The following is a 19,328-nucleotide window of genomic DNA, read 5'->3' as shown; positions in this document are numbered from 1 at the left end:
CTCATATCTGAGGTTGGGAAGGAAACTAGGAAAGACCTTGTCTTCAACAAAAGAAACCCAACTACCGGTAAGTGTTAACACACCTTTTCCTTCTTTTACGAAAAGTAGAAACCAAGAAACACCCCAACATATATGCCCTGTAAATACCAAACCTAACCAAATCACGTGGTAATTGTATCGTACCTATTGTTTAGATTCCGAAAATAGTAAACAACCAGGAGACATAGCATACTAGTAGATATGAATCATTGTACATTGTGCCATACTCCCATTCAGAATTAAACTCTTTGAGCTGAATCCACCTACTCATGGTGGATGTGTACCTTTTGAATTCAACTTTGTCTTTGAACCATGACAAACAATAGATAAACAGGTAAGCTGTTTATGATTTTGGATAAGCATGGAAATTAATAGTAGTACTGATTCACGTTCCAGAAAGTATTACCAATTTAGATATATCCACCTACTATAGTCCTATACAAAGTGCACACAAGTACACACTCTACAGTAGGGAGACATAAATGATGACATTATGATGATGATTCAGTGACGACTCATGTCAATCCCACTAGTCGATATCACACTCACTATCTGTATGTTTTTATTAAGAATCTCTACCTTTTTCCAGTATGTAAATTGTGGCCAACAACATATATATGGTGGAAGACTGAAAGAACCCTGAGCATGTAACATAGACTTTTATTTATGGAATATGACTAACAATATGTCTTACAGAATCATTTAATTCTAGATTAGGAGCATTGCAACTGCCCAGATATGAGCGATAGATTACCTCGTATTCAACCTTGTGCTTCTGAGATTCTTCAAGAGGAACGTAGTACTTTGCAAGACGAGTTTTCCCTTGTCTGTTTTGCAACAATATGAATCAAATCTGCAGTAACATACAAACAATTAAAAAGATGCAGGAATGGTGGTTTCTAATAACCGTATACCAAATCAATCAGTACATTTTTTTCAAATCATATACCCATTATTCCAAAAAGGGATTAGCTAATAACCGTAGAGAAATCGAAAAGAAAATCATACATGGAACCCAGAAATTGTAATAGATATTCATACCTAAAAATTGCTGCAAACCCTAGAACTTGATACCAAATCAATCAACCCATCTGCTTCAAATCAAACACCCGATTAGTCCAAAGGGAGATTCACTGATAGCCTAAAAGAAATCGAAACAAAATCATGAAAACGATCATGAAAACAAAATCAACCCACCTCCTTTGGGAACTGCTCGTTTCTGAAGGAGAAGAAGGAAAAAATGAAAACGATGAAAACGATGAAATGTTGTTTTCGTTTTAGGTGTTTTCGAAAACAAAAAACGGGTAAAAAACGTTTTTAGAAAAACTGCTACCAAACACGTTTTCCCATCGTTTTCTGTTTTCCCTGTTTTTGAAAAGTGAAAACTGTTTTGAAAAACACTACCAAACAGGCCCTTATTTTTTTTTGGGCATGCACCTAATTTTCTCTAAAATTAGCCCAAAAATAGCCCCATATGTTGTGAGATCATATGTTTATATAGATTGTTATTAGTTATCCAAGGGAGCGTCACTCCCATTGTGAGTTGAACTGATCAAGAAGATCATTATGACTAACAATGTGATTCTAACAATTTTCGTAAAGGTTGTCTACTAAAAATTGCGAAGAACAAAACCGACAATGTGATTTATTTATTTTGCTCATCGAGATAGCAAGTCTTTATATATTGTTTTTTATTTAAGTAGCTATCTATCACTTGTCCAGTTATGACTTGAGATGAAGAAGAGACCCCAGATAGCACTTAAGTGGGTTTTTTTGTTTCTTTGGTCTATCACTTGTACTTTTGGAATCGTTTAATTTGTTATTTCTCAGCACGACCCCATCATGCATTATGTCGAGCGAACCATGGTGAGCCCGCGACAGACTTGTGGCTTGCACCAAACAGTTTTAAACAGTGGATTTGAAGTTGATGAGAGTCAGCTGGGAAATGGTGGGTTATATACATGCAGTGTATTTAACAACAAGGATGACAAAAAGGATAGACTTCATAGTGATATATGGTTAATCTAGTTTCATAAGAATTTGGTGAGGAGTGGGTGATTGCCACGAGTATAGAGTTGTGATGTGGATATATATTGACTTAAAAAACATATGGAAGGATGAGGATGGATTTCTCGTATACTCCATTGTGACACCAGATCTTCATTATTTGGAATGTCTTGGAATTTTGGATTGTTTGGTGAGTTTGATTTAGACGATTGTACTCTTTTAAAATAAGCAAATCATATATACGACTCATCAGTGACCGACTGATGTTCCCACGGTACAGATCCTATTATTGCTCTTATTACACTTTTTGAGAAAAGAAAAAAGGATTAGAGTGGAGATTTGATCCGTTCCATTGATTTCAAGAATAAGAGTCAGAGTTGCCAAGAGTAAAAAAAACTAAGCATGCTCGTCAATGAAATTATTGGGTGCATGTGTTTGTAATTCCCACACACCTTTCTTCTCATTATCGACCTTGCTAAATTGGGGCCTATGCCACTTAACTACAGCTACATGACAAAATAGGATCATTAACAAGTAATTTCTAGAAACCCCTTAACCACTATTTTTGTTAATGCCTAATATACCTTTATTAAATTAGTGATGATTAATTAAGTTAGTATTAGTTAAATTAATTAGTGTTTGAGTTTGATTATAGTGTTAGGATTATAGTAGAAATTCATTTCCTGTTTTAAGGTTTGGAGGGAAAGAAGAAGAAGAGGGAAAAAAGAAAAAGTTAGGGTTTGTGATTTTTGTTAGCAAAAATGAAACTTTATAGTGATGATGAAGACTCTAGTAGTGATGAAGAAGTGGGTGCATCAGATTATCATGATTTCGATCCTACCGAATTGGATAATTTGTGGAAAGAAGAAGATAAAGTGAACCAAAGAATGCTTGAGGATGTTATTCAAGCACAAGAACAGATTCGTCGAGAAGAAGAAGGTTATAATGCTTCTAATAAACAGGTATGAGTTGTAACGATCTACAAACATGCATTTGCACGCCTCGATCGCCCAAAAAGGAAAAAAAAATTCAAAATCGTTTTCCAGAATCGGTTTATTTGATAACACCACATAAACCGATTCTGTGTAAAATCCCCAAATTGAGTATCATAATCGGTTTTTATTCCTCATTATATAAACCGATTGTAGTAAATTTTTGGGGAGTTGGGTACGTGACCAAAATCAGTTTATGTTGGTGATGTGCGTATGTCGATTCCTTAACTTGAATAACCACGTAGAATACCCGAAGTTGACAATCGGTTTATTTACGTGCAAATGTAATCCGGTTATGGGAAAAAAGGTTCCAGGAGAAATGTGAACGAAAATCGAATTACATGATAGGAGACATGAACCGATTGTAGACTTCGAAATTTTTTCCTCAATTCCTTAATCGGACTTTGTAGTTGCGCATATAAACCGATTATTTATAACCAGTTTTCTCGACTGTAACATATAAACCGATTTTAAATCCTCAACTTGTTGATACTTGTTGTAGATTGTTGCGGCGTTTGACGAAGATCAGCCCAAACCCGTAGGTGTTGATACCTCTTTCCACTATCACGTTGCGACGGAACAAATAGGCCATATTAGTTTGGCGGACCATGAGAACCTAACCCAATGTTAATACTTTAGAAAGATGATGGCCTTGCGCCTACAAGAAGACAAGGAACTTAATTTACATATCGATGATGAAAGAAGGAAAAACAAGAGAAGACAAATAAGTGATTTTTAAAAAAATGGTTGCTAGAGTACAAGGGCCAAAGGGGAATTGACCAATTACCCGAGAACATTGGATGCAGATGCCTCTATGTGGTCATCTCTTGGCGGAAACGTGGAGTTGCATTGTTCATCTATTTGGTAAGGGATCATGTTATACATACGCACCAAAATACACCATTTGGGATGAATCGCTTAAGGATTGGAGAATTGTTTTATTCAACCATAACAACATACATTATATCGGTCTTAGAGTACGTGATGATTGTCCATTACCACCGGTAGATAAGTTAAATGAGGTCTCGAAGCTCACCAAGGAGTGGCTTAAAAAATATGAAGCCAACATGAGGCGATGGAAGGAATTGATCGAGCCGGATCAATTCGAGGGTCTCCATTTATTGGAATGAGTATTTTCCTTATGTTAAAAACTTGATCTATCAGATGCTTATATTTTGTCGCTTTCTTATATTGTATTTTGCAAACTTGAACCAAGCTTAATGAATGAAAGTGGTTTTGTTTTTTTAGGAAACTTTGACTCATGAAATCTTTGTGGGGAGTGCGACTGTGGAATTTTATAGGTGTTATCTTGTGTCTTTATAAACTCCTTGATAAATGCATCTAGCTTCGGATTTATGATTGCATCTAAATTTGTTGGTATGTTTGTTTTCTTTTGGTCATGAAGAATCTCTATGAAAATTTCATGAGGATCCCACTAGTTTTCGTACCTTTGCCAATTTTTATTGACAAAAAGGAGGAATTAATGTGTAGTTTCATACTACAAATACATATGGTTTACGGATCATTATGTAAGGGGGAGTGGTTTTCATATTGAGATGATGTATTGACTAAGGGGGGAGTAATAGATATCACCGAAGTATTATTGTCAAAATTGTGATGAAATTGAACTTTGATATTGTGTAATAATACTATGACACTGTATAACAATTATCGAGAGCATTTGTTTTCTCATTGTTATAGCTACGGATCTTCAACAACTGTGATGCTGAGTTGAACACGTATAAAATCATGAGTACTTGGAACTGACGAAGTTTTCAAGTCGTGTTGAAGATGCCATGGAGATCAAGCATTTGGATGAGAAGCTACAAAGTTTTTATTTATTTTGTGATCCATATGTATTGATAGTTTTGTCTCTAAAATTGACAAAGGGGGAGATTATTAGAGTATTGCTCGGTCGAACTCGCATGCATTGCTATCTCAAGCATGTTTGTCAATGTTAGTGATCAAAACTATTTTTCTATCGAATTTAGATGTCTCGGACTAGGACATAGATTGTGTAGTTGAGCTTTAGACTTCACGGCGTTCATATATTGAAGACGAAGAACTACTAAGGGGAGCTTGTGGAACTTCATCGACAAAAGGTATATGGGGACTGAAACTTATCTGTCACTTGGAAAGTTTATTTCTAATCTATCTCCTATATTGAGACATAAGTCGTGTTACGATATAGCTTTGTATTATACACATTTGAGATTTCTAGATGAGTTTATCTCGCTTATATATTTCTCGGAATATGTGTTAGCAAGCTTTCGCTTCGGCCGAATTCATATTACATTCATGACGAAAGTCCGAATAAGATCATATGAATGGTTTATGTGATACAATCATTTGCAGTTATCTTGGAATGTTCCACTATGATAATTTCAATAACTTGAAAATCGCTTTGACGAAAAATAATTTGTGAACAACAACTATATAACGTCCTCTAAGAAAATTTCAATGTTTGAAATAAAGAGTTTAGAATCATGTAACCATGTTTGGATATAAACATAGTGTGTTAGTCACATTAGTGTACAAGTCCAAAACCGGGAGCCTGAAGTATGCGTACTCGTATGTGTACTGGTGTTTACTGATGTCTGGACAAGCGGGTACGCATACCGACGGAAATTTCACGTCCGTGAAAATCTGCTGGAGTTTGGAATATGTTGAAGTATGCGCACCGTACGCTACTGGGGTAACCAAACTCAAGTCCTGCTACTCAAGTATGCGTACCCGTTTGCGTACTTGAGTGGGTTACTTTCTAAAATCAGCTGTGTACATGAACTTAAACATAATAAGGAATGCAATATTTGCAAACCGTGGCTATAATGTTCATGAGTGTATTTGAGTGAATCAAACCGATTTTGTTTCGATTGTGTTCTTGTATAATTCTATGGGAATATAGCAATTGAACGACTCTTTAACTAGTTTCATTTGAGTCATTTGAACTAGTTATGGATAGGATGAGTATGGTTGATATGAGAGTTATCATATGGCTAACTTCGGTTGACCATTGTTGATCCAACATAGGTATACACGTTTGGGTACGGTTACATAAACCTAAATGAGGGTACATTTCATTTGTGTGTAACAAGCTAAGTTCTATCTAACGGTTGAAAGATATTAGCTTGGTTGAATCGGGTTTTTCATCTAACGGTGAATATTGAATGCTTTGTTACCAAGGTAACTTAGATTGCTAACCCTGATTTGAAAACTATATAAAGGAGAAATCTAGCAACTGGGAAACCTAATGTCCACACCTTATGTGTGTTACTAGTTGCATAATCTAGAGTCGATTCTCCTTTAACCTTAGGTTTTCCTAAACTTTGCTGGTTAATGACTTGAAAGACTTTATTGGGATTGTGAAGCAAGACCCAACTATTTCTCTTGTAGTTGCGTGTTCTAATCTTGCCCATTTCTATCGTTAGAGTACTATCTTCTTTAAGATTTGCTCGAGATTAATTTCTCCGATAGGAAAGATAAAACGTGATCAAAAACATCTTCGTCTCATCGTTTGCGATTCCACAATATCCAGTTTCTCCATCATACGATTTATATTATTGTGAGGTGATTGATAATACTGACCTGTTCTTCAGGAATATAAGTCTGGTTTATCAATTGGTTCCTGTTCACCTTGATTTGTCAAAAGACGGAACAAAAACTCTTGGTTATTTATGTGGGAGATAGATTTATTCAATCCTATAGACTTTTCTGTGTGAGACATATTTGTTTATCAAGTCTTCGACTTTGGGTCGTAGCAACTCTTGGTTGTGGGTGAGATCAACTAAGGGAATCAAGTGCGTAGTATCTTGCTGGGATCAGAGACGTAAGGAGCGCAACTGTACCTTCAATCAGTGTGAGATTGATTAGGGTTCAATTACAGTCCAGTCTAAAGTTCATTGGTAGTAGGCTAGTGTCTATGTCAGCTTAATACAATGTGGTGTTCAAACTGGACTAGGTCCCGGGGTTTTTCTGCATTTACGGTTTTCTCGTTAACAAAATTATGGTGTCTATGTTATTTCTTTTCCACATACTATTTTATTATATAATTGAAATATCACAGGTTGTGCGTTGTATCGATCAATTAGGAAATCCAACCTCTGTTTGTTGACTGAGATTGATTAATTCTTGAACATTGGTCTTTGGTACCGTTCAAGTTTACTCCACTTTTATTCAATCGGCCTCGTAGATTTCTATTTGATGATTGCGTATTGAATTAAGAGTTAGATATATAATACTCTTGTTTATACTTTTCTCTAGATTGAGTCTGACTGTCTAGTTGATTCTATAGAAAGTATATTAGAGTAAGTCCTCTCAGATTGCCAAACGAATTGTTGGGTGTGGTTGTTAGACCTCCGCATTTTCAGGTTTCAGATTCTTTAAATAGAAAGAGTTCAGTTCAGAGGAAGGTTACCTAAGATTTCCCAACTTAATCATGTATGATTGTATCATCAAAGATTTTATCTTTTCGAACTCCGTCTGTAACGCAATAGAGGCACGCAAAACAAAGACAAGATGTGTACAAATTAGATATCCAATAACAAGAACAAGGAAAAGGATTGAATTAGGGACTCCAGAGCATTTGGTGATATCATATGTATCCATATCAATGGAATGAGTGACTCATTATTTCGATGTAAAATTTTTATTTTGTCTGAGTTTAAAAAAAATTAAATTCTTACATCTCGACGACATTTAGGCCTAACTAGATACGATTCGAACCTATAGCCTTAAAGATGAGTACTATGATTGCTCCTACATGGACTTCCAGATTCGACCAACAGTGAATCTAGCAACCCATACTTAACAATATGAGTAAATTGAGAGACATATGCGGCGCAGTAGTGTTAAGGTTTCCTTGGTTTTATCGCATAGTTAACTGCTTGTGACAGCCTTCCTGATCACCCATATCTTCCTGCTTCTAAAGTCAATAGAGAGTAAAGAATGAGAAAAAACATGGGTAGGGTCAAAGATAAAGGAATATGAGCTCTTTGGTTGAACATAAGCAGATGATAACAAATAATAAAGTACTACATCATATTAATCAGGAGATGGTGATCGTGAAAGGGCCAGTGATAGTAGGTCATAATAGGCAGAATCGTCGACTGAGCTAGTAACCAGGTTTGAATTAATTGGTGGAAAATTTGAAGCTAAATTAGGGGCTTGGTCCCTTTATTCATTAGAAACCGGTTCAGATAGTTATGATGCCGAAAACTTCATTAGTTAGTCTTCTCGATTAGATTATGCTAGGTCAGGAAGTGCATTATTCCTTGGTACCGTAACATGGTTTAGTTCTCTTGTAGAGGAATCTACCTTTGTACTTTTTGTAGCATATCCTACTGGATTTGATTAAATACATGGTTTTCTTGGTTATCTTGTTGGGCTTTCTAGGCTTGAAAAATTAAGTAACCGAGAAAACAGAAATTTATCATTTCTTGGATCCTTGCATTTATGTATTAGAATAAAGAGAGGTTCAGTAGGAAAATAAAAGGTATGAGAATCAACGGAACCAAGAGCTTGTCGATTTTAAGGTTGGTTTAAATACGAACATTACATGTATTATAATAAGAAATCACGTGTACGCAAACACTCAATATATGAGTAGTACTTTTATTTGAATCAAAATTAAAAACACGACGAACCTAAAATATATTCACCGCATAATTCAGGGGTACGCATAAACTAACACAATAGAAATCACCGCACAATTCAAGGGTACACATAGAGTCACTCTGGATATATAATTTTACGAGTTCATGCCCTCGAATAACACATCCATACATACACTCACTTAATCTATATATAAGTTTATCTACATTACATGGCTTCGTCCTATGGTTTAGTGGCACTCTGACCCGCTCTAGGTATATATTGATTTGAAGGTTCTACTAATTTTTTGAATTCATCCTATAGTTTTATAGTACACGTATATATATATATATACACTTATTCGATTTGTATATAACCTCTTAATTTATATGTTTTTTTGCGCTGAAATGAAACACATGATTGATTTTTTATTTATTTATTTTTTTGACGGAAAGGAGTAACACTCGCAATTTCATATATTATATAATAAAATTATACACATCAATCAAGTACATCCAAACTAAACACAAAGGTATTAAATACATGTATTTTACTGAGGAAATTGAGGGGGTGTTTGAATAAAAATTCCACCATTTGAAATTTTCTTCAAATCTTCTTTATTGAAAAATACTTGTCTTCTTCATTAAGACTGGAGGCTCCTATAAAAAAGTAATCTGCACTATGCCTCGAAATCACGACCAAATCAGGTAGCCATGGATCTTCAAAGACATGTAGATCTACGTCAAGTCATTGTAGATAATCCTCAGAGATATGGTTGAAACGATTGATACAATCGATATAAGCGCCTTCAAACAGGGTATATGAAATTATTATGATAATAGTATATAATAAGTGATTTGATTGTCTACAATAGAGCATCAGATATATGAAAATAATATAGAGTATTATAAACAAAAACCCTGACAATCACATAAATGGGGATTGTAATTTATTATAAATAATAACTCATAGGTACCTAGATCCACCGATTAATCCGAGCCAATCTAGGTTGAGGATGAAAAAAATCGGAGGAAGTTTTCTAAAAGTTTTCCTTTATTTTGGAAAAACTATTTGGAGAGCGGAGAGCACAACACATGATTGATGGAATTACGAGTACACACTCAATATTTGTTTCAATAACTGACATGAAGGTTTAAAATACACTCCATGTTATAGTTCACGGGAATTTAAATACACTCAATACTAGTAATATTTATTTATTAAGATTAATTGTTGTTGATAGATTCATAGGAGGTTTTACCATCCGTCCGTCGTATGGTAATCGAACTACATTTGTTCTTATTCTTAATTTAAGAAATTACTTGAACTAATTACTTTGATCTAGAAATGAATAATCAGTGTAACCAACAACTGGGTCTGGAATGCAAAATGTATCACTATTACACTTATTAAGAGGCGCATCGACGGCGAAACGCTTAGGTAAATCAGGGTTCGCCAAAAACAATCGACCATATGAAATGAGATCTGCATGATTGTTATCGATCATTTTGTTACCATCGTCTTTATCATAACCGCCGCCAGAAATAAATGTCCCATTAAAAGCTCTCCTCATCGGTAAGCTTCTATACGGGGTTTCATGGATATGTTCATCAACCTTCATCATCTCTATCACATGGAGATACAATATTTCATAGTTGGTTAATGATTCAGCCACGAAAAGGCCGAGAGCTTCAGGGTTTGAGTCACCTGATTCCATGAAATCAGCGAAGGGGGAAATTTGAATCCCGACTTTCTTCGCTCCAATCTCATCGACAACAGCTTTAACAACTTCTAGAGCAAAGCGACATCTTTTCTCAATAGTTCCACCATATTCATCTGTTCTATCGTTCACTTGATCTTTCATGAATTGATCGATAAGGCAACCATTTCCAGCATGTATCTCTACTCCATCGAAACCTATAAAAAGAAAGAAAAAAACATTAAAAACTTTTATATGTATATGCTACAACAAACTTTGATACGACAATGGAAAGAAACTAAGAAAAAGTTCACCAGCTTCAATAGCATTTCTTGCAGCAATCCTGTAATCATCTACTACTTGTGGGATTTCATCTACACTCAATCGACGAGGAACTGGCCATTCCTTTCCTTGAAGACCAGGTGTACATCCCTTATCAGTTGAAGAGATCGGAGCCATTCCATTAGGCTGGGACTCTAAAGTTAATGTTCGTAAAATGAAAATGAACAAGTTCAGTCACTAAATAGTATATAAATATTTGAACATTGAGACAACTGAACAACCAAAAAACGAGCACTGGAAAGTACCATGAGTAGCAGCGCGGCCAGTATGCCAAATCTGGCAAAAGAAAAAACCACCCTTCTCATGAACAGCTTGGACAATAGGTTTCCATGCTTCCACTTGCTCTTTTTTCCAAATTCCTGGTGTTCCTGGCATCCTGTTGTAGAGATAAGCTAGAGCTGACTATGAACTCAAGATACATACGCGATTTAACAAGAAATGTCTAGAGAGGAAGAAAATACAAGATGGCATGAGGTTGACATGAAATGTCGAAAGGTTTCAAAACATGATCGACCTCCATGATCGGATATTATATATACGAACCCATGAGCTGTTTCTGATATTCCAGTTGATTCGCTAATGAGAAGACCTCCATTAGTGGTTCGCTGTGAGTAATACAAGATGGCATGAGGTTGAGGTAGACTTGCGAATGACCTACACCTTGTTAGAGGTGCCAAAACCACCCTACCAACAAAACAACCAAAGATCAAACATGTCTTTAATACGACGGATTAATGTTTTAATTAGTACTGATTACTTAAATTCAAAAGTACTCCTCTAAAGAATAATGGAAGTATAAGTAACATGTATTAAGAACCTGTGATTGATCTCAAAATTGCCCATTTTGTATGGTTTGAGCAGTGGTATCTTCTCCATAATATATCTTTCTTCGAAATTTCTTTCTATGATGATATGCGTCATCTTCTGATCCACTTTTTTCTTTAGAACTCCCCAGATAGCTCTAGCTTCCGCTTCTTCTGCAGATGAAACTTCAAACACCATAGCAGCACAGAAAGAAGTTTTACTAGTGAAATCTCTCATCACATAACCTGCACCATTTTCTCCAGTAATGTCATCAAAGGCTCCATATGTGTTACACTTTATCCAACCAAACGAAGGGGGCATCCATTTGTCACTTAGAACTGTGGGGGTAGTAGTGGTAACAACAGGGATAGTTTTCCTGGTGAGTAACATGGCTGGCTCTTTCTATAACAACATTATGATTTTTAGACAAATTTTGAAAAATCAGGTTGTTTCTACTAGTCCAAAGAGACCAAAGGATAGCAACAAAATGACCTTGTCATTAGACAGTCTAGAATTTTGATCCAGAAGCCAAAACATAAGCCAATGATGGAAATTTTTTTGAGAAAAGAAAGAGGTATTTATGCAGAAGCTTGATAAAAACCAGACCTTAGAAGCAAAAGGACACACAACCAGAGCATGCATGATGTTTTCATGAGGATCGTTACACCTAGCACAATCAACAGATTGCATAGTAATTCTAGTGTGAAGGACAGTTCTAGTAGGTAGAACATTTTTAGCAGCTTTCCAAAGGAATAATTGAATTCTGTAATGAACTCTAATTTTCCAAATATGCAACCAAAGATTTTTACAGGGAGAGGGTATGATGCCTCTGAGTTCTAAGTAGGCATATTTTGAAGAAAACTTACCATTCTTTGAAAGATACCAATCCCTCCTATAAGGAGTGCAAAGCTGGCTTAAGGTAATAGTGACAATCTTCTGAAAATAAGCATCATCAAAGTGGGTGTTAAGTCTGGACACATTCCAGGTTCTATTGTTCTCATCAATTAAGTAGTCAACTTTGATACTAGGATCAGGTCGGACAAGAGGGTTGGGGGTTGCAGAACCCAAAGATGGAATCCATTTATCACACCAAGGATCAATGAACTTTCCATCTCCAACAATCCAGGAAATAAAAGGTTTCATCAACTCTTTTATAGAATGTAAGCATCTCCAGGTCCAAGAACACTTATCAGGAAACTTAGCATTTAGAAAATCAGTTCTAAGAAAGTATCTAGCTTTTAAAATATTGTCTAACATGCAATCAAGGTTTTCAATAATTTTCCGGGCATTCCTGGCTAACATAGCTAGATTGTTTATTTCAGCCTTTCTAAATCCCAAACCATCTTCAGATTTAGGAGAGCAAAGAGTATCCCAACCCAAAAGATGGAGCTTCCTATCTTTTGGGTCTAGGGTCTCTCTCCACCAGAATTTACAAAGGTGAGCATCCATCTTTCTACAGAGATGTTTTGGGATTAAGAAAGGATCCATCTGAAAAAGAGAAATGGCTTGACCAATGTGTTTGACCAGAGTAGTTCTAGCAGCCTGAGAAAGGAGCTTATGTAGCCAGATAGTAATTCTGGCATCCACATCTTGGAGAATACCCATATGGGTTTGGATTTTTGAATCCCGGAACACAGTTGGAGTCCCAAGATATTTCTTCCCTAGATCTCTGTTTTGAATATCCAAAATGTTAGCTAAAAGAGCCTTCCTATGCTCAGGAATTCTTCTACTGAATAAAATGCCTGATTTATCAAACTTAATTTCCTGGCCAGAGGCTAGGCAGTACTTTTGGAGGTAGTCTTTTATAACAGTGAAGTTTTATATGGTAGCATAAGTAAACATGAGAGAATCATCAGCAAACAGGAGATGAGTCATCTTAGGGGCATTTTTACAAACTTTGATACCACTCATGGTACCTTTCCTTTGAAGATTATCTATATAAGAGGAAAGAGCCTCAGAACAGATGATATAGAGATATGGGGACAAAGGGTCTCCTTGCCTTAATCCTCTTTCTGGTTGGAAAAAGACAGTAGGACTACCATTTAAAAGAACAGAATAAGAAACTATGGAAACACATTGGTTTATGAGTTTAATCCAGTTTTCAGCTAGACCCATTTTTCTCAAAACTTTTTCAAGGAAAGACCACTCTAATTTATCATAAGATTTAGACATATCAAGTTTAATGGCAGCAGTACCCTCAACTTTTTCATTATGATGTATAGAATATATGGCTTCATTAGCTAGAAGAATATTATCAGAGATACTCCTCTTTGGTATGAAGGCACTTTGGTTTTGGGATATGATATTGTTCATAAAGGGTTTTAATCTGTTAGCTAGAGTTTTAGATAGGATTTTGTAAATGAAATTACAGAGTCCTATGGGTCTATACTGGTTAACTAACTCAGCTAGAGGGACTTTGGGATAAGAGCAATGTTGGTATAGTTAAACACTTTAGCAATTTGCCCTGTTCTGAAGCAGGTTTGGGTCATATCAATAATTGCTTCTCCAATATAATCCCAATTTTTTCATAAAAAAGTCCTGTAAAACCATCAGGGCCAGGGGCTTTTTTTTTCCCCATTTGAAAGACAACATTTTTAATTTCCTCAGCTATAAGACGTAGGTTTAAACTATCATTATTATCAGCAGAAAATTTAGCAGGCAAATCATTCAAAATCTCATCCTGGAATTGTTGTGGTTGAGAAGAGTAAAGATTTTTGAAATAATCTATGAAAGAATTCCCTATATTATCTCTATCAGTTAGAATAGTATTAGAGGAATCCTTGATCCAACTGATAGAATTTCTTTTTCTCATGAAAAGGGTGACTCTATGGAAATAGGGAGTGTTTCTGTCACCTTCCATAAGCCACACCTATCTAGATTTGTCTTTTCAATAAAGTTCTTCCAGAGTGTAAAGATACTCTAGCTTGGATTTAAGTGTAGCAGTAGTGTTAGTATCAGTAGGATCAGAAATCTGCAAATCTAAAAACTCTTTCCTAATGGTAGATATATCAGTTTGAATATTACCAAAAGAAGATTTGTTACAATCTCTGAGACCTTTTTTGGTACTAAGAAGTTTAGCTCTTAGTTTGTAGGCTGGAGATCCTATAACATTAACAGACCAGGAATTGGCTATAATGTCCCTGCAGGTGGGATCCTCAATCCACATATCCATGAAATGGAAAGGTCTAGACATACAAATTATCCACCATTACACTTGCGCTTCCATCCACAGTTCCAAATGCTGAGGTGGCGTGGAAGATGGAAGATGAATGGATTCCACCATAAGACTTGCTCTTATAGAAGATATTCATGCTCGTTAGAATGCCTTTTCATCAACAACAAACGTTACCATAAGACAATGCCGTGCATGTTTTGTGTTGCGTTAGCAAAATAATCGTGTCGAGTCAGGATATGTTGTGCCCACACTCTTATTTTATGTTCCCAAATAAAATACTCTCGGATATTTAATTTCCCTCCAATGGTTACAGCATTGAGTAAAATTATAAATGATTTCATGAGAAGGAGATCGATAATGATCTGAAGATGACAATGAAGAAGATACTGATATTGGTGGTGCTGGGAGACTATATTATGGAAGGCCCTCTGAACGCTCGCCTAGGCGACCTAGGCACACGAGTCATGCAAGGAGTGCCTAAATAATAAAGCGCCCTGGTGTGCCTAACACAACATTGGTGGGAGAGATCGAAGAGTTCCACTATGTCGGAATTAGAGTTAAAAACTGAAGGATCATCCTATTTGGGAAAATTGATCATGAGAATAAGATGGGATCATCAATGGAGAGGTTACAAACGGAAGAACAACTATCCATGATGAAATTTTTCATTGACATTTTTCTTTGATGATTGCTTATTCTTGCTGCTAGCTGTTTGTAGCTGCGTACACTTACATTAACTATATCATGTGGTGGAAGATTAATAAAATAATTTTTTAGATCTACGTAAATATTCTTGGAATCATGCCTAACAACTACTAAATTTGGTGATATTAAATTTAAATCATGTTTTAGGAGGAGATTTATTAACCTGGCTAAATTGGGGCCTATACCACTTAATCGGGGACTATTAAATTTTTATTCCCACACCACCAAATTAGTCTAGGCACCCAAACTTCTAAAAAATACTAATTTACCCCCACATTAATTCCTAAAACAATCTCATATAAATACTAATCCTTACTTTTTCAGTAAATCCAAAAATAAAAAATCCTAAACCTAAAAAAACTTTCTATTTTCATCATAAGCTTTCCGAATTCTCAAAACACTAATCAAAAAAAAAATTCATCCTCTTCTACGACTATCTTCGATCCAACCAAGAAAAAAATAAATTTCTATCAACCCATTCTATGATTTGTATTTCTTCATTGATTCACATGTTTAAATCTTCGATTTTCGAAAATCAAAATCTCTGATTAACCCAGAATCGGTCTGTGTTTTGGTTTCCGCCATGAAGAGCATGCACAATAATCGGTTTATATGATGATTAGCATTGACCGATTTTAGGGTTAGAATTGAAAACATCACCAGAATCGGTTTATAAGTGCTTTATAATAATTCGATTCTGGATACATTTTTCTTTAAATATGCCATCCCAGAATCGGGTTTTATGTGCCTGATAATTTACCGATTATGTTTGTCTTTTCATATTCCTATTCATAATAGGATTTTATATATGTACCACATAAATCGATTTCGGATGCTTATACTCCTTATTTACATATGATTACTTATTTACCGATTATTAACTAGTTTTTTTTGTTTTGATTTTGTTTTATATAGATATGGACTTCTCACACCTAGCGTTTTACTCTCGAGAGCTCATATTGGAGGACATTCTTAGGAAACCACAACGAGTGCCAGAAATAAGCCTCTACAAGTTTGCTTATGGACGTGAGACCAATCTTGAACAAGCCCTCGCATTGATTGACAAGCTTGCACTAGATGAGCTTTATGAGGTCATGAGGTTCGCTAAGATGAGGAGAAACATCATTAGAGCTGAGAGGGAGGTCCATGCAGAAATGGAAGGTATGTGGGAACAAATGGCTCAAGCACAAGTTGATGTTCCTGATGATGCTGATGCTGGTGTTGGTGTTCCTGCTATTGGTGGTGCTGCAAATGCTCCCGGTGGTCCTGATGCTGCTGATGTTGATGCTCCTGCTCTTTAAGTTTTTAAGTTTTAGATATTAAAAGTGTAAGATTATTAGACTTGTGGTTGCTTTAAGTTCTTAACACTATTTTAAAGTTTATATTTTGGATGATCTTTGTGTTGAACTTAATGCACTTGAAGTTTTAATTATAATTATGTATTGTTGCTCAATAATTCTTGCCTGACATGCCCACAATCGGTATACTCGATATGTCAACATAAACCGATTGTGCAAGCTATTTTTCCTTCAAGCTAGAATCGGGATCACATATGCATATATATAAACCGATTGTGCAAGCTATTTTTCATGTATGTTTTTCAAGCTAGAATCGGGTCACATATGAATATATATAAACCGATTAGTTTCGGTGAAAATTCAATTTTTTTACATGTCTTTAATCGGTTTATGTTGGTCACAAAAAAGACCGATTCCTGATGGCATTAAAACAAAATTGGGTTATATATACCTTCTAGAAGACCGATTTAGCCAAATTATTTCACGTTTTTCAAAAAAAATTGACGTTAGGGACTTTTTCTATAAATAGAGACCTCACCCTTCGACCTCATTTTCCCCAAAATTGATCATTTTATTCCCCCTCACTCCATATACTCCTCAACTAGTCATTTCATACATATACATACAAAAAATGGCATCGTTTGACCCCGCAGAAGATTTGGCAATCACCAAAACATGGTATGCGGAAAATCGACTTAGACGTCAATCCTCCGAAAGTGAGGATTCCACAACCTTTTGGGTTAGGGTACACAACAAATTTAGCCAAGAGTTTGGGAATCCTAATGCACGAAGTGTTCAACAAGTCCATGATAGGCACCTAGTCATCGAAAATGCGATACTTGCTTTTTTAGCTCTCCAACCTCGGATTTTTAACACTCGTCCCTTCACCTCGTCCATTGCACAATTTGTAAGTAATATTGTGGTTTTTTTTTTACGTAACCCATATTGTTTTATATTCCAATGAAACACCACCAACAAATGTAAGTTTGTTTTTATGTTTTTGTAGCACGAAGTCGTGAAAGCGCGCTACTTGGTGGAAAAGAGGGAAGCATTCGCATTCGATAAAAGATATCACTTCTTTGCAGAAAGAATCCCAGAGGATAACCCGGACTACTTGGATGTTGTATCGTCTTCGGAGGAGGAAGATTGATGGCTTTAGAAGTTTTTGTATAGGTTTTGTGGGTAGACCTCTATGTAAACCCTCACGAGACTATAACTCTTCCACTAGGATCGCCTAGGTGTTTAAAGGCTTGATACATGTGTTAAATGCATCCTACAATAATAATGCAATGAATGAAAAGGAAACAATCGGTTTATATATGTCATAAGTAAAATCCGATTACCAAGATCGGATTATAAACATGTCAATGTTAACCGATTATAGATGTCCTATGTTAATTCGTAAACACCAATCCAGAATCGGTTTACGAGTGAATAAACATAAACCGATTCTGGGTACTGTTTACGGAAAAAAAAAATGTTTGATGTTTTGATGAACTCTCTAACATTAGTTAATCTCACATCCAAAACAAAATTAACCCCTAATACGATTAATTAGTGCTAATTATTCAGGAGTAAAATAGGTAGTTAGGTAATTATTTTGATAAGGGGTGTGTAGGTGATTTCTAATGACATTTTTTGTAATCTATCTATAAGCCCCAATTAAATGGTATAGACCCCAATTTAGCAAGGTTTATTAATCTTGATTATTACCTCTCTTATATGCTGGTTTTTAACTCTCATCGTATTTTTCATGTAAATTCCTAAATGAAAAATTTATACATTAAACCAGCTTTTTTTTCTTTTCTTTTTTTTTTTGAAACAGAGGGAATAGGAAAAAAGTTAAAGCCACTAAAAAAAAGTGGCCCAAACCAAAACATTTACATATATGTATATACAACGACATACTAACTACATATCAAAATTGACAATGATAAACCGTAGAAAATATTACGGTTTATAGCCCAATTGAATAATAGGTATTATGACTTGTTGACTGCATGTAAAAGTGTTGTTCTAGAGTTTATCAGTTCGTTCTTTGGGAGAGACCACCAAATCAAAAAGGGAAGCGAGCCCCAAATCCTCCTTAGGACTTTTTATCCCTCACCATAAGCCATTAATCTTATGGTGGTGAGAAGATGACTTTTTCGACGTTAAAGAAGTGCATGTTTGACTTGACACCTTAGAACGCAACTTTGTTTGTTTTTCTTTTCTTTTAATATCTTTTGGTAAGTGAAATTCAACTCAAGTACTTTAGAGTGAATTTATGTTACGTTTCAGGGGGTGATATATTTTTCATCCAAATATATCTCAAGTGTATGTCTCGTGAGAATTATGTACTTTTGATTCCATAAGTGCAGACATTAAATCTTGTTCAATTAAATAATCAATTGGACATGCAAAGTTCTTTTTGTCATTAAAGTTGATGTCTAAAGTATTACTTTCCTATGGAAATTGGTTACGACTATGGTACCCGCATTGCATTGCTTATACCAATGCCCGTAAGAAGATTCATTCCCAACTCTTTGATAAGAGCTAGAATTACATCTTAGCTTCATTCCATATTCAATTGATACTTGTACTTTGATTTCATTACTGTTTGGGAAAATACATTTTTGTCTCATGATAATGTTCCTGTTCACATGCTTTATATGAGTCGGTACGTCTAACCCTCATTA

The 19,328-nt window shown here is 35.5% G+C and overlaps 1 protein-coding gene across 2 annotated transcripts; it reads right to left on the bottom strand.

Annotated features, from left to right (window-relative positions):
* Window positions 1-9,949: 9,949 nt before the first annotated feature.
* On the bottom strand, window positions 9,950-19,014 carry LOC113326925 (putative 12-oxophytodienoate reductase 11). 2 transcript variants are annotated; one of them, XM_026574586.1, is made up of 6 exons: window positions 18,991-19,014; window positions 11,486-11,538; window positions 11,212-11,352; window positions 10,914-11,044; window positions 10,641-10,802; window positions 9,950-10,544 (listed from the first exon to the last, which is right to left on the bottom strand). In XM_026574586.1, the coding sequence occupies exons 1-6, from the start codon at window positions 19,012-19,014 to the stop codon at window positions 9,955-9,957; spliced, it is 1,101 nt and encodes a 366-aa protein (XP_026430371.1). In that variant the 3' UTR covers window positions 9,950-9,954. The 2 variants fall into 2 exon arrangements, with proteins under 2 accessions (XP_026430371.1, XP_026430372.1); XM_026574587.1 differs by lacking the exon at window positions 18,991-19,014 and having other exon boundaries at window positions 11,486-11,553.
* Window positions 19,015-19,328: the final 314 nt, after the last annotated feature.

The sequence above is a fragment of the Papaver somniferum genome, unplaced genomic scaffold, assembly GCF_003573695.1.
Source record: "Papaver somniferum cultivar HN1 unplaced genomic scaffold, ASM357369v1 unplaced-scaffold_10, whole genome shotgun sequence".
NCBI lineage: Eukaryota > Viridiplantae > Streptophyta > Magnoliopsida > Ranunculales > Papaveraceae > Papaver > Papaver somniferum.
Note: the sequence above shows the minus strand (reverse complement) of the source record. Positions and strands in the feature narration are given on the sequence as shown.